This window comes from Caretta caretta, chromosome 23, assembly GCF_965140235.1.
Source record: "Caretta caretta isolate rCarCar2 chromosome 23, rCarCar1.hap1, whole genome shotgun sequence".
NCBI lineage: Eukaryota > Metazoa > Chordata > Testudines > Cheloniidae > Caretta > Caretta caretta.
The window spans coordinates 4,637,512-4,663,776 of record NC_134228.1 but is presented as its reverse complement, the minus strand read 5'-3'; the positions used below and the strand labels follow the sequence as shown (position 1 = coordinate 4,663,776).

Genomic DNA, 26,265 nt, shown 5'->3' with positions numbered 1-26,265 from the left:
TGATCTAAGGGACAAAGGGATAGAAACTGGCCAGGAATAAGTTCAGGCTGGAAATGTTTATAACCATCAGAGGAGATAGAACAACCTCCCAGTAGGAGCTGAGGGCAAACAATTGAACTGATCTGAAGATGGAGCTCAATACATTTTTGACCGGGGTTATATGACGGGGTTCGGGACTATACTTGCTGTCCCAGAAAGTCCCTTCCAGTTCTATGATCCACTGGTTCCTTCCAGCCTTAAACTCTGTGACTCTAGAGCTTGCTTCACTCGCTGCATTGGAATAAACTCTCACCGGCAAAGGCACTTTGGTGGGATAAGCTGCGTCTACGCTAGGAAGATTCGGCCAGGGTAGCTACAGCCGTAAAACTATTAAGTTTAAACCAGGGCTAAGCAAGCCAGCCACCACGCGCTAATAGCCTCTCAGGCCTAGACATGGTCCCTCCATGGCAGAGCCAAGGTACACTGAGGGAGGGGGACACATGGGGGAAGCTCACATGGCAACACACACACACGCTGGTACACCCTGGAGAACGCCTTGGCCCAAAGCCTTTATTTTCAGAAGTGGGTTGGGGAGAGGGAGCTGCCCGTCTTGAGACACCTAAAGGGAACCCCGTTTTCAGAAGGCAGGCGCTCAGCTCTTTCTGGTCCTTCTAAGGCACTTTGGTGGGGCCCTCAAGAATTGTAGCACCCAAATCCACTGTTTGTACAGCACCTAGCACAGTGGGGGCCTGGCCCATGACTGGGGCTTTTAGGAGCTACAGATAATTAAAAAAATGACAGAAATAGGATTTCAACCCACCACTGTCCCTTTCTTTTACTTTTCTGGGTAATCTGCCTGTTTGACTTTAGCTACAGGATGGAAAAGAGGAGACAACAGGGGTAGGAACGGATTATGTCCCAAGAACGCCACCTCCAGATCACCCATCCACCCCTGAATGATTAAAACGCTTGGAATGGTAGAGATTGGCTTCTCAAATTCATCCTCTAGCGGCTCCTCGTGTAAAGACACCTAAACCAGGCTTTATTTATCCCACTGAACTCCAATCCAGGCAGCACAACTGCACTGACTGGACAGTTTTCCTTCGCTGTGATCAGACCCATGTGCAAACAGAACGGGGTGTGAGAATCTAGCAGGCACGTCTCCGAATTCACACGCTAACTGTCCCAGTACAAGAAAGCCGCCGGCGCCAGCCAGCAGGGGTCACCGCTGTTCCGGCTTGGTTTTGACAAAAGTTCCCATTTGTTTGGTGTTACCGTCTCTGACCTGCTCCAGCTGCCTCTGGCCACGGCGGAGGAGATACTCAATGTGCATAACATCCATCCGGGGGATGCTGGCGTTCTTCCGGAACTCGGCCTGTATGCAAGGTAAGAATCCCGGCTTCTCTTTGCCGGCTCGTAGGAACTGTCTGTACAAGCTCAAGACTTGCTTCTGGAGCTTGCTATGCCGTGCCATGGTGTACCGGGAAGATCCGCTCAGATCATGTGGGAGAGCCGCAACAGCAAAACAGGGGCTGGAAGTGAACAGGTGGAGGTATTAGATCAGCTGTGACGGCTTTGTAGCCTGCTGAGTTTCATCTCACCCTTGTGAAATCATTTCAATGCACTCTTCAGCCCAGCATGCAAGTATTTACCTCAGTTTCACTAATGGCCTGGCAGCGCTGCAGGGAGACGTGCTCTAGCCAGGGCTGGATTAATCTTTGGCGGGCCCCAGGGCCTGGACCGTGGCGCTGCCATCCACTCGGCCCCTTCCCCCGAGGCCTTGGCCCTGAGGTCTCACCCCCACTCGGCCTCTTCCCCTGAGGCCTTGGGCCCAGGGCCCCGCCCCTTCTTGGCCCCACTCCCGCTCAGGCCCTTCCCAAGGCCCCGCCCCTTCTTGGCCCCGCTCCCGCTCAGGCCCTTCCCCTGAGGCCCCGCCCCTTCTTGGCCCCGCTCCCGCTCAGGCCCTTCCCCTGAGGCCCCGCCCCTTCTTGGCCCCGCTCCCGCTCAGGCCCTTCCCCTGAGGCCCCGCCCCCTCTTCGCTTCTTCCCCTGAGGCCTTGGCACTGAGGCTCTGCCCCCGCTCGGTCTCTTCCCCTGAAGCCTTGGCCACAAGGCCTCACCCCTTCTTGGCCTCTTCTCCCCCCCCTTGAGGCTCTGCCCGCACTCGGTCCAGGCACCAGGGACCCTTCTGAGTGTGGGCCCAGCACCACCACGCCATTGTAAACCGGTACTGGCTCTAGCCACAAAACAATAATCTGAAGAAGCTCCAAGCACTTTAAAAAAAGTACATGTCCTCACTTCTACACATCACTGAAATGCAGCCAGCTCTAGGGTGGAGCACAGAGACTATCTGCACAGCAAGAGCACCCCAGAGATTAGAACAGAAAGTGAAAAATAAATAATAATGCTATGGTCAACTGAAACTGGAGGATAAAGGGTCAGGGGATATTTAAGGAATTTGGCTAGGACATCAAGGCAAATAAACTTTTCTCTTTAACAACTACGAAAGGATGGGATTTGCCTTGTGCCCCATCCAAGAACTATGAGTTACCAAACCACATGACACTCCTCACTAAAAACCCCGCCAGGACCTACCCGACTTCTATATGCGAAGGTCCCACTCCAGCAGTGGTCTGCAATAGACAGGAAACCATCCGCATAGCACGTGCTGGAAATCACATGAAACCAGACTGGGATGGTCTGAGGCCACCAGCCCTGACAGGAGAAAATGAACGTGCATTTGAAATGGATAGCCCCTTAAGTTCACTGATGTCCGGTGGATAATCATTCCTCACTCTTCTAGCACTTTTCATCAGCAACTCTCAAAGGGGGATCAATATGATCCTCATGGGAACAGGAAAATGTAAAATAGGGAATGGTTCAGGGCAGGTCAGTAAGGAGCTTTTGTTTACCCTCTCCTAATATTAGCCGTGGGGGCATCTGGTAGTTAAAAGTAGGACTGGATTTTCCATTTAGGCTGGAAATTTAAGGATTTTAATTTTTTTTCTGGTTGCACACAGTTCTGCAAATAAATTCACTGCGGGTTGATCTAAATGTTTCGTTTAGATTTTGACTTTTTAAATGCATTACACTGGATTACAGAATATAAAATTTAAAGATACCGAAGAGTCATTTCATGAATGGAAAACTGAAATTTTATGTGGATTTTCCCTCCATTTTTTCCCCTCCAAACAACATTTCATCAAAATCGACTTGTTTCCACAAGTGGTCGATGAATCGGCATTTTCCAACGGAAAAAACATTCCCTTGGAAAACTTTCTTCCAGCTCTAATTAAAAAAAGCAACATGTTTAAAGTGTATGACCTGTGGAACTCAGTGCCAAAGGATATTACTGATGGCAAAGGGGGTGGTGGACAAGAGACACCCTCTTGCATTCAGCCTGTCTGATCCCTTCTGGGGAAGCATCGGAGGGAAAAAAAGAATTAGACAAATACCTAGGTCTAGGTGGACTTCTCGAGCCACCCTGACGTTTCAATGACTCTGGTCACTAAACAGAAAAAAACAGGGTGGTGGTGGGGGGGGGGAACATCCTCTGGTTGGTAAATATAGACACAGAGAACAGATCCTGCGTTGGGAGAGAGGGAAGATAAAGAAAAGAATTTCCCTCCCCCCAGCCCCTTTCCTATTTGGTCCCTTCAGGGATTCAAGATTCTCAGGCTGGGGGGCAGGGAAGGGAGAGACACTCAGGGCATTGGGGAGAAGGGGATCACCGCATGCTTACAATCCAGGAGCAACCCCGGGCCTCAGGGCTAGGCCAGGAAAAAAGAGTGATTTCTGGGGGGGAGACAAGCAGCGACTCAGTCTCCTGGGGTTTGTTATTGTAGGGTCGCATTGAAGCAGCCGCTAGAACCAGCACCACCTCCAAGAGCAGGGCAAACGCGGGGGCTGATAACCCTGTGCGTGGCCGGCCCCCCGCAACGCCGCTGGGCCAGCACCCCCGTCCCCGCGCCCCCCCAGGCCCGCAGCGGCGGCCACCCCAGCACCTGTTCCCCAGCCGGCTCCGAACGCTGAGACACCGGCAACCTTAGCCCTCGCTTCCCATTGGCTGCAGGGCGCTGGGGGGCGGGCACAGAGAAGAGGAAGGGAGGAGCTAAGGACCATGTGCTTCCCACCACGTGGTGGCGGGGGGGGAGGGAGAGATTGCAAGTTGCTCATCGGAGGGGAGGGAAGTGGGTGTCAATCCATGTCCGTCAAAGCAAAGTCGTTGAGATAGAGCAGGCATGCATCGATGTACATACTGTTAACACACGGCTTACTAACTAAACCACCGCATGACACCCCCTTCATTACCTTTCCTCTCTTTGTTGCTTGGTTCTGTCCTCCCATCTCCCACAACTAAATCCAATATCGAGCCAGGAATCCGTGCCCTTCATTTTTTGCCCGGATTTTCAAACCTCCCCCCCCCCCCCTTTTTTTTTTTAATAAACCCAGATAAATTCCTGGCGAATATTAAACAAAAACTGAAAGAGCAGGGCCTTGCATGTGCTATACAGGTCAGATTAGATGATCCCAGTGGTCCCATCTAGCCTTAAAATCTATGGATAGTTGCATCTGTTCAAACTGTGTTGGTTGACACTGGCATTAGCTCAACGCATTATTTGCATCTGTTGTATTTAGTCGATGTGCGTATAAGCTTTTGCCACAGCAGGCATGCTGGAGGAGCAAGGGAAAGTCTGTTGGCTGTGTTTTAAGCACTGTAGTTCGGCCGAGATTCATAAAGCAGCTTGCAGGTGGGTTTTACGTGGACTGAGCTGTCCCACAATTGCCAAAGGTACAAAGTTAGGTGCCTAATTCCCATGGAACGTCAATGGGAGTTAAGTAGGTAGCCACCACCGTGCCTCTGACAATCTCCCATAACCGTTCTCACCCTGAGCAGGCCCTCCTGTTGATGCAATGAGTCGAGTCTCCACAGTGTCCTCAGATCAGGGCTAACGATGAAGCAGGCAGTTGTGCAGAACTGCATCAGTCCTTTGATGTTTTAGCCTTGAGGCACCTGTACATACGAGAGCATGGTTTGTCCATTACACCTCGGTATTGCCGTTCGCAGCAGGGGAGGTAGAGGGAGCATGCTCTGCTGTTAGCCTATGTTGGGTAGCACCTAGGAACTCCAGTCATGGAACAGGCATGTCAGGCACTGTACATTTTTTATTGCTATTAGGTATATTATGGTAGCACCTAGGCACCTCAGGCATTGAACAAGACTCCATTGTGACAGGCGCCGTACATTTTTTATTTCTATTAGGTATATTACGGTGGCACCTGGGAAACTGAGTCAACCAGGACCCATGTGCCAGGCCCTGTACAGACAAAGAACAAAACTAGCAATCTGGCAGAGCTCTGGAATGCCTGGGGCTGGAGGGCTCTCTAGAAATGTACCCATTTACAACAGGCTGGGTAAAGCAGAAGGATGGCCCACAGGTTAGAGCATCAGCCTGGGATGCGTGAGAGTTGGGTTTAAGTCCCTCCTTTACCCTGGGCTCCCTGTGTGGTGCCAGGGAAGTCACTTAGCTGCTGTGTGCCTCAGTTTCCCCATCTGTACAAGGGAGATAACCCCTCCCTACCTCCATGAAAGATTTTGAGGTGCTCAAATACTAGGTGAAAGGGGCCAGATAAGTACCTTAAGGGAGAACTTGCCCCCTTCTTCATTTGCAACATAAAGGCCCTATAGAACAAACCTAATAGACTTGTCCAGGAGCATCGCTTTGGCCTGGTGTTTTGCTGATCCCTGTTCCACAGGGCAAGTCCTGGCCTGGGTTGTGCAACTGCAATACTCAAGGGGCAGAGAAGAGGCTGCAAGCCCGGGCAACCACTCCAGAAACCACCCACTGGATTTTTATCCGTGTCAGAGACCCACTGCCCCACCTCTCGCTACAGAGCCTCCGCAGAAAGACACAGGCTGGTTCCAAGGCTTAGAGTTACAGCCAATGGAAGGTTGGGGACAGAAAAATACAGTAGAGCTCACTGCGTAAGCTGCTAAGGAAACAGAGAGTTGCCTGGCCAGCATTGGTGGGTGAGGCTAAGCAGCATTTATATGCAGCATTATAACTGGTTAACAACGTCTGGAAGGGATTTTAAACTTCCTGCTTCAGGGCTTAGACACATCTCTATTAGCAACCAGGATGAAACCCAAGGTCGGGCAGATGATGGCACAGCTGCGGGGTTCTTCCACCGTCCTCTGCAGTATCTAACGCTGGGTGCGGTCAGGCAGGCGTGTGGGCTAGACAAGGTCCAATGCGATAATTCCTATGATTAACAGGATGATAGATGGCTTAACACGATGGCCGAGGATGGACCAGAACAAGTTTCTTTTGTTCTCCCCAGCTCTGGACACTGTGGTTGAGACCGAGTCTGGGACAGATAAGGCGAGTCCCAGTAATATCCTTGAAAAGCTGAGGCCAGGTCTATGCTAGAGACCTATGTTGATATAACTACATTGCTCAGGGGTGTGAAAATCCACACCTGAGTGGTGTAGCTATGCCCACCTTAACCCGCCACGTAGAGAGCGCTAGATCAGCGGGAGAGCCTCTCGCGGAGATGGAGTAACTACGCCAACTGGAGAGCTCTCTCCCAGCAGCGTGGGAGCATCTTCACTTAAGTGCTGCATCGATGCGGCGTTTTAAGTGTAGACCGGCCACGTTGTACTAAATGCAACATTTATGCATTATTATGGGCCGGACTGCAGGGACGGTGGGGTGGGGTGATGTGAGGCCAGGGGGCAGTGGCAGAGGGCTATATTAAAATTGCACCAGGCAGGAGTGGAGTTATGAAACAATAAGCATGAAGTAGATTTCCCGGGGAAGCCGGAGGGGAGAGTGAATGAAAATTACCCACTTCCAGTTACGCAAAAACCCAGCCTTTTGCAGCTGCGCCCTGAGAAGGGGGCCATTGTCTGCTGAGCACCTGTCCGAGAAGAGATCAAAGGGCCCACCTGTATAAACCAACAGTTCAACTGCCCAGCTTGGGTTCTATTTCTGAATCTGAGTTACGAATTTGTAACCATAGAAAAAGCCAGTTGCGGGTTTTTGAGGACTGACACCTACCCGAGACTGAGGCTTATCTCTGGTAAGCTTTTAAGCATGGGTTTAGGTTCTTGTAGTGTTTTTAATGTGTTTTCTCTGTAATGCTTTCACCTTAAGAATAAACATGCTTGCCTAGAAAGAGCTGTGTGATAACTTGGAACTGCTGGTAATTATACTGTTCATAACACCTGGAGAGAAAGCTGCCCTGCCTGGGCAGTCTGGCTTGCTGGGGATATCACAGCATAGGCAGGGAACTGTGCAGCCTGGAAAAAAGCCTGTCAGAAGGGAGAGACCCAAGGAAGGTGAAAGGTGGGAGCCTGGAAGCTGTAAGTGGGTGCCCTTGGTGGGTCACAGAGAGGGAACGCAGGTGCTGTTGGCCTGAAACTGTAAGAGTCCACCAGCTTGTGGGGCAGTTGGCAGCAGAATCATGGATTGAGTTGAACCAAGTGCTGCTCTGTAGATCCCATGGTCAGACATTGGGCCTCTCTCCTTACCTGTAGCTCCTCCTAAGCAAGCACAAAAGCTGGGCCACTCTTGGTTTGGATTTTTTTATTCTAGTCATTATGATCGCATAGCATCAGCTACCACTACATAATTCTCCACACAGAGGAAACAGGCAGGGCCCAGACAAAAAGAATCTGTGGAAGTTTTGTTTGCTAAACAAAAGGAGCTAGGTCAGCAAATCCAGTTACCACATTTTAAAAGGAAATGTACGCATTAGGAAGATCCTAACCAATGTTAACAATATGTCATTGGTACAAAGAGACGTTTCCCCCGCCACACACACACCCATTTATAGTCCTAGAAGTCCTAACCAGCAGTCAAACATTACCATGGGACAGGTTGTAATTGCCCTGGGACACTTTTAAGGGACTGATTAATCCAGGTTTCAATGTCCTAGTGAAATAAAAGCCACTGGCCGAGCTGGATTTAAAGCCACGAAGCTGTGACAGACAGCAGGAATGGCCTAGCATTAGCTGAGAGAAAAAGGGAATTGCTAGATTTGAGTAGTAGGGTAAAGAAGTTATTTACCAAGGACCAACCCAGCCTCCTCCCTCCGGCATCAATGTGAGTTCCAACCCTGATTTTGATGGGAGAAAGGGCAAGGGGGGTGTCAGTAAACAGATTTACTCCCACTTCCTGCCCAGTTGTAGGTCGGCATCACAGACAGTGTTGTGCATTTAGTGCCGCTGGATCATTTTACAACCTCCCACGGAAAGTTAACGCACAAGTTTAACCAAGCGGTTAGTCTGGTTTCAGGCGATTGTCTGTGTAAGCTCAGATAATCCTCACACTGATCCAGTTGGAGAAAGCATTTTACTCTGTTCAATATCCATACAAGCGTACCAAATTACTGCATCAGACCAGATACGACTTTTCTCCACCAGGATCCAAAGTCACATGGGGAAACCCACGAAGAGCTGACCAGAATTACTCACATACGTTTCTTAGTGCAGCAATAGCCCAGACCCACAATAGCTGTGATGTAGCGGCTAGTGACTCCAGTGTCAGTCACACAAGACCCGTGGGGAGTTTGTTTACAAGAGATGCAGAAGGAGTCATCAGCACAGCAGCTGGAGACATCAGTTCAGCCAGGCCCCGAGGCTGAACTGGCTGCCGGGGTCTGTTTCATTGGCAGAAGCAGTATTAACAAGAGCATAGCAAGGTTACAGCTATGCCCTTCCGGGAGCAATTGGGCGGGGGAGGATGTAGAGCAGAGGTCATGTCCGTCCTGCAGCCCCCATCCTGTTCTGGAAATAGCAGGAGTGTGGTTTGCAAAGGACACAAACAATGCGCTGGTTTTGACTGGCTGAACAACTGTGAACTGGATGCCCACAAGAGTTCCTTCGTTCCCCATTGTTGCTACTGACAGTAGCACATCATTGGCTCCATGTCTCAGGTTACCATTTTTCAGGAGTGACAAGCGATTGGGGGCACCTGAACTGAGACCCTTAAAAGAGGGTGATTTTTCAGGCAGTTGATGCTCTGCACTTCCCGAAGATCAGACCCCTTTAACAGGCTCAGTTTGTGCATCTGAAAAATTGATGCATCCAGTAAAAAAATCCCAGTCTTCTGGAAGTCTTGCTGCGTGTACGGTTTAACGCTGCTCAGAGGGTGGTTAAAATACACTAGCAATCCCTCCGGTGGAAAGGTCTTGGAAGAGGCTGCTAGCGTGGAGAAGAAATATGATGAACCCACTTGGGTTCGAAGAGCAAGACCATGATTTTACATCGCAGTTTTTACAAATTTACATCTCAGCCAGAGTTCGGCAACAGGCGATTTTAAAAAAAATCAAGACAGAATGATCCTAATCCTGTGAAACACACACATTTGAAGACTCCGATTCTGACCAGGCGACCTGCCATCAAATCAAAGTTCTCACCACCACTAGCTTTCCACACACACCCCCATGCTGCCCGACTGTGAAACTGACCAAAGGCTGCATTGCTGCAAGCAACATTTGTAGGGCATCCTGAGACCACCGTACTACAGCCCAGGAAGTCCTGTTCCCTTCGTACCCTAAAGGTAGATGTGGTGGAGTAGAAGCTTTTTGTAAAGTAGCCTCAGAACCACACATCCCAAGGGACTTCACACAAGACCTTAGAGCCCCAGGATGGCACAATCACGTCCTCAAAAGAGAACAAACAAACAAAATCTAGTGATCACACCATACGCAGAGTGAATGTTTGCTTGTTATCATGTCGCACAAGCCAGAGGCAGTGAGGCCAAGTGACTCGCCCACGGATCACACCACAAGTCAGCGTCAGAGCCACTGTTAAAACAATGGAAGGTGCAAGATTCTTGGGCTTGGCTCGCTAGAAGCATTCACGTAGCCCATACCAACTCAGTGGGGAGCTCTGTTTAAAACAAACAAAAGGAAGTACATCTCCACAACATCCCCTGGAAAGGAGTTCCACAAGTGAAGGACAACACTATAACTGGGTTCAAAAACGAATTAGCCAAGTTCATAGAGGATAGGTCCATCGATGGCTATTAGCCAAGATATTTAGGGATGCAACCCCATGCTCTGGGTGTCCCAAGCCTCTGACTGCCAGAAGCTGGGAGTGGATGACAGGGGATGGATCACTTGATAACTGCCCTGTTCAGTTCACTTTGCAATATCTGGCACTGGCCACTGTCAGAAGATAGGATACTGAACTAGGACCACTGGCCTGACCTGATATGGCTGTTCATATGTCCCCCTCTAGTGGTGCCTGGGCAATATAGCAGTCGATGAGCCTGCAGCAGTTGATGCAGTGGAGGCTCCTGGATTTAGAAACCACCATCCCAGGTTCGAGCCCCCCTGCCCCAAGCTGAGTGCAGTAACCGAGACCGGGGGAAGATCTCTTCAGGTGTTCGAGGAGCTTGCATAGGAAGTGACCTACAGCCATTTCTAACACCACAGTGGGGTTCTCCATTAGTGAAAAGCATTGTGGGAAACTCTAATATGGTCATCTGGGGACTTGCCTTTCAAATCTGCTAGAGAGGAGAGCGCTCACTGGAATCCAAACCCATCAAGCTTGCACCGTAAATTGTCACAAGATCAACCAGCACGTCACAGCGTGTTACTTGGGAAGTCTTGATGCTATTCGCACTTACGCCCCTCACGGCGCGACTGGTGCGTTTCTGAAAGCAGCCTGCCAGCTGAGCGCTCAGGATCTTCTCTTCCTCGGGACACAGTGCCTCTGCCAGAACAGACCCGGCACAATGGGCATTGGGCAGCCCAACGGCAGCGACTGGAGGCTAAGCTACAGGAGAGTCTTGAAACAGCCTCATTGTGGGAAGAGAAATACAAGCTGTAGGCGGTCAGAAAAGGGAGGATTCCCTCATGGTGCTGTGAGAGCTCTGCAGAGAGGGGGTTAGAGAATGTTTCCTGCTGGACGTTATATAGTCACCCACACAAGAGGCAGGGAAGGGTTAAGCAGCACATCCACACACAGACGGCCAGCTGCAAAGGATCTCCGCGCTATCAACCACAACAGTTAGAGAGAGGGGGCTGTACCGTCACCTGCCACTAGACTAATATTTTGGGGAACACATCTGTTTCCTTAATTACCGCTGTCTAAAATTAAACTCAAGGCACCAGGAAATTGAGAGCTACGCACAGACAAACACTTAACACTTCAGGGGCACAAGCGAGGAGGTGCTAAAGATTTAATAATACACCTTATGCCTTCTCTAGTCACTGCAGCAGCTAGGCAGCACAGGGGAAAGGTAATAGACAAGAATTCAGGGTTGTCTCATCTGTCCAAGACACACCCTGGAAGGGGAATACTGCAGCTTTCAACTGAGTCAATCAGTAGCTAACTGTAAACTGCACTGCAGCAGGTATTTATACTTTTGTCATTCTAAGAATTAAGACCTATGCATGTTTATTCTACTGCCCATCACCTTAGCATCTGGGCACCTTGCGCGTAAAATCAACAGCAAAGGACTTCAGGGGGTCTCTGGCACGTCTCCCTTTACAGGGCCAGAATTCTACTTGGGGTAGGGGTTTTTGAGGGGGAGGGGGGGATTTGAGAATAAAGGGGAGTTCAAATTGAGTGTCTCACAGTGGGGTAACCTCCTTCAATTAAGCAAAGTTTAAGGACAAAGGGATGTGAACTAAGCCAAACCCTGGCTCCAAACATCTCAGGATGCTGGAGGGGTTTGCAACCTTGATACCGATTTTGTGGTTTAGGATCCTAATCCTTGGTTCGAGCGTGAGGACGTTCGAATCCATGCGCAGTCGATCACGATAGTCACACGGACAATGCTCTATTTCTCAATGCATTGCGTTTTTAAACCCTTTGCCCAACCCAAATCTTCCCATGGGTTTAAATCTGAGCTTTGTGGGTTCCTTGTGCCCTCAATCCAACCACTGATCAATGGCTTCTGGAGCCACCGGGCCGGATCTCGGCACACGAGACACACTCCAGATACAAGGATCACTGCTAAGCTGCACAGCCAGTTCCTCCCAGGCAGCTTTATTAGTGTCACTGCATTAAGCTGGTGCGTATGGAGGGGAGGGAGAAAAAACAAAGGGATATGGCATCTTTCACTGAACAAACAGATACAATCAGAAGAAATAAAAAAACCAAAACAGCTGCTTGTCACATCTTCTCCCTCACCTAGGTGCCCTCTAGCAGGATCCAAATGCAGCAGCCCACTGAGACGCCGCAGCGTGTCGACAGCCATGTGAAGAAGGCGGCGGGTCACCGTGGACTCCTTTCTCCTGTCTCCCGGTCACATTTCATCATCCAGTCCGTAATCCTCTTCTGGGAAGTCCCCCAAGGTGACGTACTGAGGCTTCACGAACGCGCCGTACTTGGGCTGGCATTCAAAGTACTGCTTTCCATTGACGCTGGGAAGAGGAAGAGTCGGGGATGAGCTCGGCAGCAGCTTGACACAGCCCTCCCTTCCCCTGCACAGCTGTCTCGGCAACGCACCACCAGACGCTGAGCCGTGACTGCCGTCTTCCTCATAGGTCCCTTCCCCCGGCCTAACGGAAGGGTAGAGCCATCCCTGTGTCACTCCATACAGGCCAGAGCAGTTAACACCCGGGCGTGCGTTTGGCCCACAATAAACCAGATTATTGCTCAGCACTGTTGTTAGGGTGACATTCAATACAAGCTACAGGCACAGACATGGAGCGAGGTCCCAGGGCAAGTCCAGGGATGAGGCGTTGGGTGCTCAAACCACACCCCTCGCTTCCTTTGAGAGAACCTGGCTTGGCATGGGCCCCTATTGGGAACAGAGCAGGGCTACTCGTTTGCACCAAGACAGAACTTGGACAGAGGAAGGGTTTTTACCTGCCATCGTTTTTCCCTAAGGGTTCGTCATATTTGATGCCAATCCAGTAGCCCGGTTTGAACTCTGCTAGCCCTACGGAGAGAAGGAGAGTCAAAACCGAGTCACAGACACTCTTTGTATGCTTGATCTTCACTAAGAGAATTGTCCTTTCAGACAGACAGGGTGGAAAGGAACTGAGAGCCGGGGACCAGCGGCACTTACCCACGAACATGACTGTCCCCCGTTTGTTGGGCTGGCCTGAGACCTGTACCTCACACCGAGCACCCACTGAAATGGTCTCCGCCAGAGCCTTCTCTTCTGCTAGTTTCTGCTCCTGCTCAGCCTCTTTCTTCAACATCTCCTCCTCGTTAAACTTCCCCACCTTACTGCGCTTCAGGAAGGAGCGCACAGAGTCTGGAAGCCAGAGAGGGAAAAGGGTTGGTCTTAAAAGGACACAGTCAGGTTTGGACATTTTAACATCTACTCCCACCTATCATGGGACACAAGATTAGAACTGAGTTTTTTTTTTTAAATCTATTTTTCCCTTTTTTTTTTGTTTTCCATTGTTTTTTTTTTTTCCACTCAACACAGACAAAATCAACAGCCCTGGTCGGTCTCATGTTTCCTTCGTCAATTTTCTCCACTTCAAACACCTACCTTTGGGGCCCAGATCAACCTAGCAGCAGTAAAACATCTCACTGCCGCCATCCATCTTTCGTTAGCGATACGCAACACAGGAGGCAGAGGCTGTGCTGGAAAGATCTTTACCGGGCATGCAGAGAGAGAGGCCAAGATTACATGCTGAGAGGCCTGTATCTGGTAGTAGCATGGCCCATTATACAATGAACCCCCTCGGTGTCACACGCAATCAGGTCCCTCTTGAAACCAGACCCTCTTTTTTCAGTTCCCACTCATCATACTACATCTGTAATCATACAAGCCTCCCAAACCTAAAATAAGATCACTGGGGCGTTCATGGTTGTCTTCACCTGTGTAAGAGTAAACTGATTGTGAAATAATCCCAGTCGGTATTTTGGCCCTAGAGGAAGGAAAGCATTTCTTCCTGCAAAAGGGAGTAGAAGATTTCCCTTTTATTATCGGAGATTTACAGTAAGTCGGATTGTAACAATCTCATTTTTCCCCATCTCTCGCCTCGGAGGAACTCCTTGCCCAAGCACGCGTAAGAGGGAAGGTACCAATGCCAAGGAGAGTGAAGTGTCCTTCAGGGCAACACAGGGGAGGAGAGCAATGAGGGGAACAAGGAGTGGGTGGAAATTATGCAAGGCAAGGTTGCTGCCAGTGAGATCTGTTTAACCTTCCATTGATTCCACAGTTTGAGTTAAACTGGACAGCACTGAGGGAAACAGAAAGCAACAATGCACAAACCCTCACCTCATGGTGGAGGATGCCGGTGGGTTGCTGCCCGCATGGTGCATTTCTAGTACAGATAAGCCAGGCACCCTGAGAAGCTGAGCCACCGCACCCAGGACACATGCTGCGGTTCTCACTATGCACCCACCTGGCATTGGTGTATGGGGCGTTATCCTCACGGCCCTCTTCTCTCATGGGGAGGGATGTGAGTTCAGCCATTTGGGGACAGCAGCACCAGAACACCCCACCACCCTCCTGCCCCCCAGCCAAAGCCAGCCGAGGGGGTATTTTCAGGTGCTTTGCTGTTTACGTGTGCGCCACTCTGGAACACGTATGTGACCAAGACAAACGGGTGAGCTCCATTTGATATCAAACCCACCAGGCTTTGAATGTCAATCCTGGAATGGAAGTTTTAATCCTGCAAAAATGGGTCTTTTGGCAACGCTGTCACCCTTACCTGGCCTCTTCTCGTAATCAGTGGCAGACATTTCGTATTTCTCTACCCGCGACACATCCTCGTACTCGCCGACCCTGGCTCCGCTCCTGTCAATAACCTAGAGAACAGAATGGAAATTACCAGAGTCCGCTCTTGTTCACACCAGTTTCTTTAGCCCTAGTCTTGGTTAACTGAGCCCCGGTACCTGATGTTTAAAGCTGCGTAATTCAGGGTAGTGGCATCCCAAGGGGTCCCTGGAACGCGTGCCATACGTTACATCTATGCAGCACAGAAACCCACAGCAGTGAGTCTCAGAGCCTGGGTCTACAGACTCATGCTATGGTGCTAAAACATTCACGCTGGGACTCTGAAACCCCCCATCCCAGCTTCAAACCCCAAGTGGGAACGTCACCATGGTTAGTTTTAGCACCATAGCACGAGCCCGTGTCTGGAGACCTAGGCTCTGAGACTCGCTGCCAAGTGGGGGGAAGGTCTGCTGGGTGTACACACCCTCAGGCTGTACTGAAGACAAGGCTGCTCAATAGAGGGGTCATTTGGATGACGCCTGACGGCCTGTGTCACACCAGAGGTCTGACTAGATGATCTAATGGTTCTGTCTGGCGTTATAATTTATGAACCCAAGTGCTGCTAATTTAGTCAGTTCTGACAGAAAAAAAGTCTCCAAAGAAACAAGCCAAAGCAGAACTTTACACACAAACTTCAAGTTTTGCAGGGTGGGGGTTTAGATCATGGGTGTGGGTTTTTCAAAGCACCTGCATGATTCAGTAACCCACAGCCCGCTGCCTTTCAGCGAGACTCGAGTTGCTAAGTCATTTGGTGACTGAAAACCCCTTCACAGACCTAAAATCTCTGCTCTTTTATGAGGAAACAAACGTCATTTCTTGACTTGAGGAAAAGTCGAGTCCTGCGGGCTCTTTAGTGCTACAGGGATAGAATACGCTGCAGTTCACATCACTGTCTACGCTGGGGATCTGCAACCCCGATACCTACGTGTATCCTACAGCCGTCATCGATGGGGTAGGATCCCAGTAAGGCCTCATCGCTGTCCAGTTTCATTACAAATTTGTCATCGGACGTGTAGAGCTCCAAGTCCATACATGATGCTGGGCTTCCCACCACCAGCTCTAGTTTGCACTGGGAAAGGAGAGACACAACAGAGATCAGCACTTCCACATCCTCAACTCCATTGCCACATACAAGCCAGAGTCCGCAAAGCCACCCACAGAGGACAACTGGACCAAGCAGGCATCATGGAGCTTACAGAAGAAAATAAGACCCAGGAACATTACAAAATGCAAGAGATAGAAGCAATCTGGGCTAGACAGTCTCGTAGATTCTCAGATGGAGCTTTGGTTGCAATGGTGACGCATTCAGCAGCGATGCCCGAGGCTAGGTAGCTCCCGGTCCAATGCTTTGCCAGGAGCTGCTCTGGCATTAATTCAGCAGTGATCGCAATTGCAGAAGAGAACAGAGGGGAAGCAGCAACCCACCCAGGAAGGCAGATTCAGACGTGGAGAGATCAGAGCACAGGGGATTGATAAGAGACATGGTCCTACAGAGCGCAGAAGGTAGCAAACCAATCAGTGCTCAGCACAACCCTAGCAGCATGGGGAGCTGGACACAGCTCCTGCAGGGTCAGATTTTGCTTTATAGATCAGTTTTCCCTTCCGAGAGAATAAATACATGTTGATGGAAAGCAACAAACAGCAGCCAGCAGCTGGCAAAGAGCCAACTGCTGCAGGGGAGGAAGTGGTGGCTCATCAGTTAGACAGCTGGGCACAAGCCCCCAGCTGCTGAGCTGCAGTTAATCCACTTTTTGGCTGCCTGGCATGGCTGGATTTTCTGCTGATGGAGCCCTTCTCAGGGACCCACAATGCACCCCAGAGCTGCTGTGGGGAGAGTTATTCAGACAGGATCTGGGTCACTGCAAATACCAGAGAGGCCAGAGAAATAAGCAAAAGCGGCTGGAGGGGCAGGTGCTTCAGGATGGAGAATTGCAGCTCGCCTGTCTGGTAGGGGAGAAGAGGGGGTGAGGGGGAAAAAAGCAGTCAAGTTTAGTGAGAGAAAGAAGCATGGGAAACGGTGGGGGAACAGACAGGAAGACAGGCCAATAGGCTGTAGGCTGCAGATGTATTTTTGTCTCCCTGCTCTGGGATACAGCTAGAAAGCAATCAAACCCAAAACAATACAATCAGTACTGGGCACCTCAGTGCCAGGTAACTACCATGCGCTCCACAGGGAGGCAGTGTTACCTAGTGGACAGAGCACTAGACTAGGATTCAGAGGTTCTGTTCCTGGCTTGGCCATTAGCCCGCTGGGCAACCCTGGTCCAAATATTCCCCGTGCCTCAGTTTCCCCATCTGTCAAATGGGGTAACGATATTGCCCTCCTTTGTGAAGCACTTTGAGCATGACTGATCAAAAGCCCTCCACACAGGCAAGGTATTATTACTAAGAAGCTGCCATCTTGCCACAGGTATATTACACCTGCGCTCTGGAATCTCAGTGCCTGCCAGTGGGCCCCAAGGGGGAGTTGAAGATGCTGGTTTTGATCCCATTACACACTTCCCAGTAGGTCCACCCTCCCATCCCTGCCATCCTGATCTCCGCTGAGATCAGGAGATCTCCGCTGAGATCAGGAGATCTCCGCTGAGATCAGGAGATCTCCGCTGAGATCAGGAGATCTCCGCTGAGATCAGGAGATCTCCGCTGAGATCAGGAGATCTCCGCTGAGATCAGGAGATCTCCGCTGAGATCAGGAGATCTCCGCTGAGATCAGGAGATCTCCGCTGAGATCAGGAGATCTCCGCTGAGATCAGGAGATCTCCGCTGAGATCAGGAGATCTCCGCTGAGATCAGGAGATCTCCGCTGAGATCAGGAGATCTCCGCTGAGATCAGGAGATCTCCGCTGAGATCAGGAGATCTCCGCTGAGATCAGGAGATCTCCGCTGAGATCAGGAGATCTCCGGATTTGCTTGCCTTCAGAGTAAACTGCACGGATGGGTCTCTCTATGGGAGCTTAGGGGGAAGAGAGGGGGTTATCTGAGGGGTGATTTTGGGGGAGTATATTTCCCCCGTTACTATAGGGTCTCATTGGTCACTGGCAAAAGCTGACAAATACGGATGCACGCACCAGGAACAGAGACTCCTTAGGCCAGGACAAGGAGCCATTTAGGATGGGGTCTGCCTACTGCAGGGTTCTCCCATCTTTTTCTGGAACACTGGCAACTGCCGGAGACAGGACGCTGCTCCAGGCTGACAGGAATCCCTCGTTCCTTGAATAGGAGAGGTAAGGTACAGCGTACTCCCAGCTCTCCGAATAGCACGGGGGGACACGCCGGCATTTTGTTCAGATAATCGAGGGGGCAGAAGCCACTCAGCAGCAGGGTGGCCTCTCCCACAGAGTCCTGGTTGGGGTCTCTGCTCTCCCCACACACACTCATCCCACCGCTGAACAGCTCCTGCTGTCACAGAGTGAGTGGGGCATGGCAGCAGAGCTACCGATTCCTGCAGATGCAAGGAGCCTGTGGTCCTGAACGGGCAGAGCACAGACCCCAGCCAGGACTCTCGGCTGAGCAGAGGCAGGAAATTCAGTCAGGCAGGGACTCATTACTGTTGCTTACGAGCACCTGAACTGAGTTCTGGCTCAACTGCACTGTTTTAAGCTTCTTCTTCTTAACGTTTATCTATTTAAATGTTCACAATTGCAGGAACTCATGGAGAGAACAGACTAATTGTTTAATGACAGCAGACCCTGAAGTTCAAAAAGTTAGAGCTCGATAACCATTAGAACACAACTGGCCACCACCACCTGTCAAAACAGCCCTAAATCAAAGTAAGAAAAACGCCGCTTGAGAAATGTACTTTGCTTCTCTGTAAATTTCAATTATTATTGAGGGAGGTCTTTTTGGAGGGGGGCTATCTGGTGAAATTGATGATTACTGACTTTTACTGATAAACGTCTAATCCTTCCCAGTCTAGCTGTAGGGAATAACCCGTGTTGCCTCAAGGACCTGGGCTTGATGGGATCTACTAAATCTATTAAGCTTCCCCGAGTTTGTATTAAAATCTCACCCCAGGTTCCTTAAAACCAATTAAAACACAAAAGAAAGGAGCACTCCAAGCTGGGGTAGGTCATATAGAACAGGGCCACATGGATCAAGCATGTTTTAAGGAGAAAATGGGGGTGGCGTCTGAGGGATCCAAGCAAAGAGTTCAGTGCAAAGACCCGAGGAAAAGGCAACAAAGGAAGCATGGAAGGAGGATGCTGTTCATCGGCATATGTTGGGGGAGCAAGAAGGGGTCACTGAAGGGTCCTGGAAGAAGGGGAACAATAGAGGCCCCATCAGCTGGACAATTTCAGAATCAGCAGAGCAGGGGCCGGCTTTGGATAGGGTGAGGGATCAAGTAAGTAGCAACAGGAGTCGGGGAGGGCCTAGCAGGGAGAGGAAGAGTTCAGATGAGAGGCTAGCTCCTCCTGCCACCTCGCCTGGGCCCCTGGGGAGGGCAGCAGATGGGAGCTCAGCCCTGGTGCCTTGCCCTCACCAATGGCAACACGTGGGAAGATCCCATAGAGATTTGGGGAAGGTCTAGTACTAGGTAGATTAGTCCCAGAGAGAAGTCCCCAGCTCAGGAAGAGCCAGGGAGGATCAGGTCCTAAAAAGGAGTCAGTGTGGTCCTTGCAGGAGCCATGGGGGGTCAGGTGTCGGTGGTGTCAGCATCCATCCCAAGCAGTAGGGTGGGGTGGGGTGTTGGTCTGGGAATGGGTCAGGCCCTGGTAGGTTCTCGGGGGGGGGGGGGGGGGATCCCAGTCCAGGGTCCAAGGGCGGGTCAAGCCCTAGCAGGTGTCAGTGGGCTCCCAGGAGTGGGGTTAGTCCCAAGGAGATCAGGCTGTGAAGGCCCTGGCAGATGTTAGTGGGGTCAGTGTTGATCCATCTGGTCCAGCGTCGGGAGTGTGGGGATCAGGCCAGTGTCGAGGGCATGGGGGGGTCCCATAGGGCTTGGCCCGGGCCAGGGTAATAACGGTTCGTGTTGGTTCTGGTCCAGTGACGGGTTCGGTCAGTCCCTGGTTGGGAGGGAGTCAGGGGACCCACAGGGCTTGGTCCTGGTCAGTCAGCCCTAGGGACATCTCAATCCCACCCCAGCGCCGGAGGGTTCAGCATCGGGTCCGGCGTGTCCTGATTTGCTGTCAGGGGCGACTGCACTGCGGGGAAGGTGTGGGTCAGGAGGTCCCAGTTTGGACAGGGGTGTGGGGGAGCGAAAGTCCCAGTGGGCTGGTCCTGGGGGGGTGTCAGTCAGCCCCGGTTCGGTGTCCGGGGGAGGGGCCGGTCCGGTGCCCGGAGGGTGTGGGTCAGGCCAGGGCAGGGGCCGGTCCCGCTCCGGTGCCCAGGGGAGGGGCCGGTCCCGGTCCGGTGCCCGGTCCGGTGGGTGTGGGTCAGGCCGTGGTAGGGACCGGTCCCGGTTCGGTCCAGTGTCCGGTCCGGGGGAGGGGCCGGTCCTGTGTCCGGTTCGGTGCCCAGGGAGGGGCCGGTCCGGTGGGTGTGGGTCAGGCCGGGGGAGGGGCCGGTCCCGGTTCGGTCCAGTGTCCGGTCCGGGGGAGGGGCCGGTCCTGTGTCCGGTTCGGTGCCCAGGGGAGGGGCCGGTCCCGGTCCGGTCCGGTGGGTGTGGGTCAGGCCGTGGTAGGGACCGGTCCCGGTTCGGTCCAGTGTCCGGTCCGGGGTCCGGTGTCCGGTCCGGGGGAGGGGCCGGTCCAGTGTCCGGTCCGGTGTCCGGTCCGGGGGAGGGGCCGGTCCTGTGTCCGGTTCGGTGCCCAGGGGAGGGGCCGGGGCCGGTCCGGTGGCTGTGGGTCAGGCCGGGGGAGGGGCCGGTCCCGGTCCGGTCCGGTGCCCGGTCCCCGGGGGAGGGGCCGGTCCCGGGTACCTTGAACTCGGCGATGGTGAGGCCCCGCCCGTAGCGCTTCTGCGCGCGGAAGGAGTTGAGGCTGCTGCTGATGGAGACGGACACGGTGGCCGGGGAGGCCGCGCCCAGCGCCCCCGACAGGATCATGGTGCCGCCGCCGCACCCGCCGAGCGACCGCCCGCCGTCGGGAGCCCGCTCGCTTCTGGAAGATTCGGCCCGCCCCCCGGGCGCGCCCGGCCAATCGCCGCCCGCCCCGCCCAGGCCGGCCAATCGCACCGCGGTCGGCCCCAGGCGCGGCCCGCCCCCGCCGCCCGGACCAACCAATCCAAGCGCGTTGAGCCCCCTTCTCCCCGCCTCCAGATGGAACTCACAAGCGGCCCGGCTTTGACCTCAGCCAATGGAAGGCGGCGTTACGTGCGGCGGAGGCCCATTCAGCCAATGGCAGTGCGGAATATAGAGGCAGGTTGAAGGCTGAGGCCGCAGAACGGTGAGGGCAGCTGGGCGGAGAGGGCAGGGCAGGGCGGGTTCTGTTATGTCGGTGCATGCCCAGGTAGCTGCATGCGAGGATGGGAGGGTGCGTGTGGATGCATGTGCAGACAGGTGCATGGATGCATGGCTCCATGTGCGGGTGCCTGCATCCATGTGGAAGTAGGTGCTTCCCTACCATGCACCCATCCCAGCCATGCACCCACCCGTTCTTGCATACATCGACTTGTGCACCCAGTCACGGCGTGCCTGGCAGGGCGACCAGATGTCCCGATTTTATAGGGACAGTCCCGATATTTGAGGCTTTTTCTTATACAGAAGCCTATTACCCTCCACCCCCTGTCCCGATTTTTCACAGATGCTGTCTGGTCACCCTGGTGCCTGGGTGGGTGTGCGGGTATATGCATCAGGGAGGTTTCAGAGTAGCAGCCGTGTTAGACTGTATTCGCAAAAAGAAAAGGAGTCCTTGTGGCACCTTAGAGACTAACCAATTTATTTGAGCATAAGCTTTCGTGAGCTACAGCTCACTTCATCGGATGCATACTGTGGAAACTGTTTTCATGAGCTGTAGCTCACGAAAGCTTATGCTCAAATAAATTGGTTAGTCTCTAAGGTGCCACAAGTCCTCCTTTTCTTTTTGCGAATACAGACTAACACGGCTGTTACTCTGAAACCAGCTAAGGTGAGCTATTACCAGCAGCGGAGGGGGGCGGGGGGGGACCTTTTGTAGTGATAATCAAGGTGGGCCATTTCCAGCAGTTGACAAGAACGTGTGAGGAACAGCAGGGGTGGGGGAAATAAACATGGGGAAATAGCTTTAATTTGTGTAATGACCCATCCACTCCCAGCCTTTATTCAAGCCTAAGTTAATTGTATCCAGTTTGCAAATTAATTCCAATTCAAATCTCCCCACTGTATTTTCCACAGTATGCATCCGATGATGTGAGCTGTAGTTCACAAAAGCTTATGCTCAAATAAATGGGTTAGTCTCTAAGGTGCCACAAGGACTCCTTTTCTTTTTGCATTGGGGAGGGTGGCTGTGAGGCAGAGTGCATGGATATGGGCAGATGCACAGCATCTGTGTTATAGCTGCACATTACTTCCAGCACCTTTTGAAGTATCCTACACTAGTGACAATTTTATATTTCTGTAGGGCCTCCCTTCGGGCATCTGCTCATCCTGAAGGCCCCGTGGATAGACAGCTGGCCTAAGACTCTGGGTTTTGTTCCCAGCTCTTCCACAGACCTCTTGGGTGAGTTATTTAGGTCCAGAGCCTCAAAGGTATTTAGGTGCCCAATGGATGGGAGGGTGTAGAGCTGGGTGAATGGGTGGCTGTCTGTGTTGGGGTGAAACCAGTGGGAGTTAGGTGCCTAAATACCTCTGGGGCTCTGAGCTCCCCGTCAGCTAACGCGTGCTATAACATATGGGCCATTAGTCTGATGCAGGGCACAAGAGATCACACGCTAGTGTTTACCCAGCAGGACAGGGGATGCAAACAGAAGACTACACAACTCTCTGTGTGATCTGTTATGGCAGGGTAGTGAGTGCTAGTGATGGTAATATAGTATTTAGGCCTATTTATTTGCCTGAGATAGAATTTTGGGTTTTGTTTGCCAGGTGAAGTTTGGGGGTTTTAAAATATAATTGTTTGTGTCTTATTGACATATGTGAACAAGGAACAAAGACACTGAGTGTTGCTTCTGCCACAGCCAGATCGGGGGTTTAGTGCCATGAGAAAAGATAAGAAATACAGTTAAAGTGTTGCTGGATATGATGGGAGTTTAATATACAAATGTACAATTGAAGGACAGTTCTGCCCCGACTCCTCTCCCAAGACAAAGTCAAGCAACCAGATGAGAGGGTCAAAGGGGATCGGGGTAGGGGGGAAGGTATAAGAAATACTAAAAGCCAAAGAAACGTTGACCCTGGCTGGAACACAACCTCACTCCTTCCCCTTCCCGTGGGGTACAAAAGAGGTGATACTGAACTCCCCGGACTCAAGAACCTCCAAAATGGAGTAGGACCATACATGGTAAGGGGCGGTACCAGGAGCGAGGGGGAAAAGGAAGCTCTGCTGGTGTAAAGAGCTGTGGTTATGCTTGTTAACCCCAATACACATCGCATTGCCTGCACTTTGAACTCTGACCTTCTGCTTTCTGTCTGCGTGACAAGAACCAAGAGAGCCCTAACTGTAAACTAGGCAGACCAGTGCTCTGGTCCAGCAGAGAAGGGGGATAAGGGGCCAGAAAGGTCCACTAATCTCATCCACTGTAGCAGGGAGAGATAGAGCTATCCCTTGGACTGATCTGGTGCAGCAGGGATGTCAGGGGAGTGGGGGGAGGTGTAACCCAGGGATCTTTTGATGCCAGCTGGGCTGGCAGAGGGCATAAAGGTTACTGGAATCCTCTGGTTCTGGTATTTACATCCTAGTTTCCCCAAAGGGTGACAGGTTAAGATCTCTAATGAAAGTCATTACCATTGTGAAACGTATGTACGGGAGTTATGGATCTGTACTGAAAATTATGTTCTGAAGAAAGAAAAGGAGGACTTGTGGCACCTTAGAGACTAACCAATTTATTTGAGCATGAGCTTTCGTGAGCTACAGCTCATTTCCTCAGATGCATACTGTGGAAAGTGTAGAAGATCTTTTTATACACACAAAGCATGAAAAAATACCTCCCCCCACCCCACTCTCCTGCTGGTAATAGCTTATCTAAAGTGATCACTCTCCTTACAATGTGTATGATAATCAAGGTGGGCCATTTCCAGCACAAATCCAGGGTTTAACAAGAACATCTGGGGGGGGGGTAGGAAAAAACAAGGGGAAATAGGTTACCTTGCATAATGACCTAGCCACTCCCAGTCTCCATTCAAGCCTAAGTTAATTGTATCCAATTTGCAAATGAATTCCAATTCAGCAGTCTCTCACTGGAGTCTGGATTTGAAGTTTTTTTGTTGTAATATCACAACTTTCATGTCTGTAATCGCGTGACCAGAGAGATTGAAGTGTTCCCCGCCCCCCTCCTCAGACGTTCTTGTTAAACCCTGGATTTGTGCTGGAAATGGCCCACCTTGATTATCATACACATTGTAAGGAGAAAGAAAAGGAGTACTTGTGGCACCTTAGAGACTAACCAATTTATTTGAGCATGAGCTTTCATGAGCTACACCTTTTCTTTTTGCGAATACAGACTAACACGGCTGTTCCTCTGAAACCTGTCATTGTAAGGAGAGTGGTCACTTTAGATAAGCTAAAAGAAAAGGAGTACTTGTGGCACCTTAGAGACTAACCAATTTATTTGAGCATGAGCTTTCGTGAGCCACAGCTCACTTCATCAGATGTGTACCGTGGAAACTGCAGCAGACTTTATATACACACAGAGAATATGAAACAATACCTCCTCCCACCCCACTGTCCTGCTGGTAATAGCTTATCTAAAGTGATCAACAGGTGGGCCATTTCCAGCACAAATCCAGGTTTTCTCACCCTCCACCCCCCCACACAAATTCACTCTCCTGCTGGTGCTAGCCCATCCAAAGTGACAACTCTTTACATAATCAAGTCGGGCTATTTCCTGCATAGATCCAGGTTTTCTCACATCCCCCCCACCCCCATACACACACAAACTCACTCTCCTGCTGGTAATAGCTCATCTAAACTGACCACTCTCCAAGTTTAAATCCAAGTTAAACCAGAATATCCGGGGGGGGGGGGGGGTAGGAAAAAACAAGAGGAAACAGGCTACCTTGCATAATGACTTAGCCACTCCCAGTCTCTATTTAAGCCTAAATTAATAGTATCCAATTTGCAAATGAATTCCAATTCAGCAGTTTCTCGCTGGAGTCTGGATTTGAAGTTTTTTTGTTTTAAGATAGCGACCTTACTCTACTTGCGCTATATTGATGACATCTTCATCATCTGGACCCATGGAAAAGAAGCCCTTGAGGAATTCCACCATGATTTCAACAATTTCCATTCCACCACCAACCTCAGCCTGGTCCAGTCCACACAAGAGATCCACTTCCTGGACACTACAGTGCTAATAAACAATGGCCACATAAACACCACCCTATACCGGAAACCTACTGACCGCTATTCCTACCTGCATGCCTCCAGCTTTCACCCTGACCACACCACACGATCCATCGTCTACAGCCAAGCTCTGCGATACAACCGCATTTGCTCCAACCCCTCAGACAGAGACAAACACCTACAAGATCTCTGTCAAGCTTTCTTACAACTACAATACCCACCTGCAGAAGTAAAGAAACAGATTGATAGAGCCAGAAGAGTTCCCAGAAGTTACCTACTACAGGACAGGCCTAACAAAGAAAATAACAGAACGCCACTGGCGGTCACCTTCAGCCCCCAACTAAAACCTCTCCAACGCATTATTAAGGATCTACAACCTATCCTAAAGGATGACCCAACACTCTCACAAGTCTTGGGAGACAGGCCAGTCCTTGCCTACAGACAGCCCCGCAACCTGAAGCAAATACTCACCAACAACCACATACCACACAACAGAACCACTAACCCAGGAACTTATCCTTGCAACAAAGCCCGTTGCCAATTGTGCCCACATATCTATTCAGGGGACACCATCACAGGGCCTAATAACATCAGCCACACTATCAGAGGCTCGTTCACCTGCACATCCACCAATGTGATATATGCCATCATGTGCCAGCAATGCCCCTCTGCCATGTACATTGGTCAAACTGGACAGTCTCTACGTAAAAGAATAAATGGACACAAATCAGATGTCAAGAATTCTAACATTCATAAACCAGTCGGAGAACACTTCAATCTCTCTGGTCACGCAATCACAGACATGAAGGTCGCTATCTTAAAACAAAAAAACTTCAAATCCAGACTCCAGCGAGAAACTGCTGAATTGGAATTCATTTGCAAATTGGATACTATTAATTTAGGCTTAAATAGAGACTGGGAGTGTCTAAGTCATTATGCAAGGTAGCCTGTTTCCTCTTGTTTTTTCCTACCCCCCCCTCCCCCCGGATATTCTGGTTTAACTTGGATTTAAACTTGGAGAGTGGTCAGTTTAGATGAGCTATTACCAGCAGGAGAGTGAGTTTGTGTGTGTATGGGGGTGGGGGGGAAGTGAGAAAACCTGGATCTATGCAGGAAATAGCCCGACTTGATTATGTAAAGAGTTGTCACTTTGGATGGGCTAGCACCAGCAGGAGAGTGAATTTGTGTGGGGGGGTGGAGGGTGAGAAAACCTGGATTTGTGCTGGAAAT

The 26,265-nt window shown here is 51.0% G+C and overlaps 2 protein-coding genes across 6 annotated transcripts; both read right to left on the bottom strand.

Annotated features, from left to right (window-relative positions):
* Window positions 1–519: 519 nt before the first annotated feature.
* On the bottom strand, window positions 520–4,083 carry SDHAF1 (succinate dehydrogenase complex assembly factor 1). Of its 5 annotated transcripts, XM_048832972.2 has the most exons (4): window positions 3,721–3,937; window positions 3,434–3,564; window positions 2,574–2,693; window positions 520–1,511 (listed from the first exon to the last, which is right to left on the bottom strand). In XM_048832972.2, exons 3-4 carry the CDS (start codon window positions 2,636–2,638, stop codon window positions 1,202–1,204), a joined length of 375 nt encoding a protein of 124 aa, XP_048688929.2. In that variant the 5' UTR covers window positions 2,639–2,693; window positions 3,434–3,564; window positions 3,721–3,937; the 3' UTR covers window positions 520–1,201. The 5 variants fall into 5 exon arrangements, with proteins under 5 accessions (XP_048688929.2, XP_048688930.2, XP_074978700.1 ...); XM_048832973.2 differs by lacking the exons at window positions 3,434–3,564; window positions 3,721–3,937 and adding an exon at window positions 3,983–4,083; XM_075122599.1 differs by having other exon boundaries at window positions 3,434–3,937.
* A 7,886-nt stretch (window positions 4,084–11,969) lies between these two features.
* TBCB (tubulin folding cofactor B) lies at window positions 11,970–20,716 on the bottom strand. Its single transcript, XM_048832970.2, has 6 exons — window positions 20,538–20,716; window positions 15,609–15,752; window positions 14,619–14,715; window positions 13,013–13,204; window positions 12,811–12,883; window positions 11,970–12,362 (listed from the first exon to the last, which is right to left on the bottom strand). Exons 1-6 carry the CDS (start codon window positions 20,661–20,663, stop codon window positions 12,245–12,247), a joined length of 750 nt encoding a protein of 249 aa, XP_048688927.1. The 5' UTR covers window positions 20,664–20,716; the 3' UTR covers window positions 11,970–12,244.
* Window positions 20,717–26,265: the final 5,549 nt, after the last annotated feature.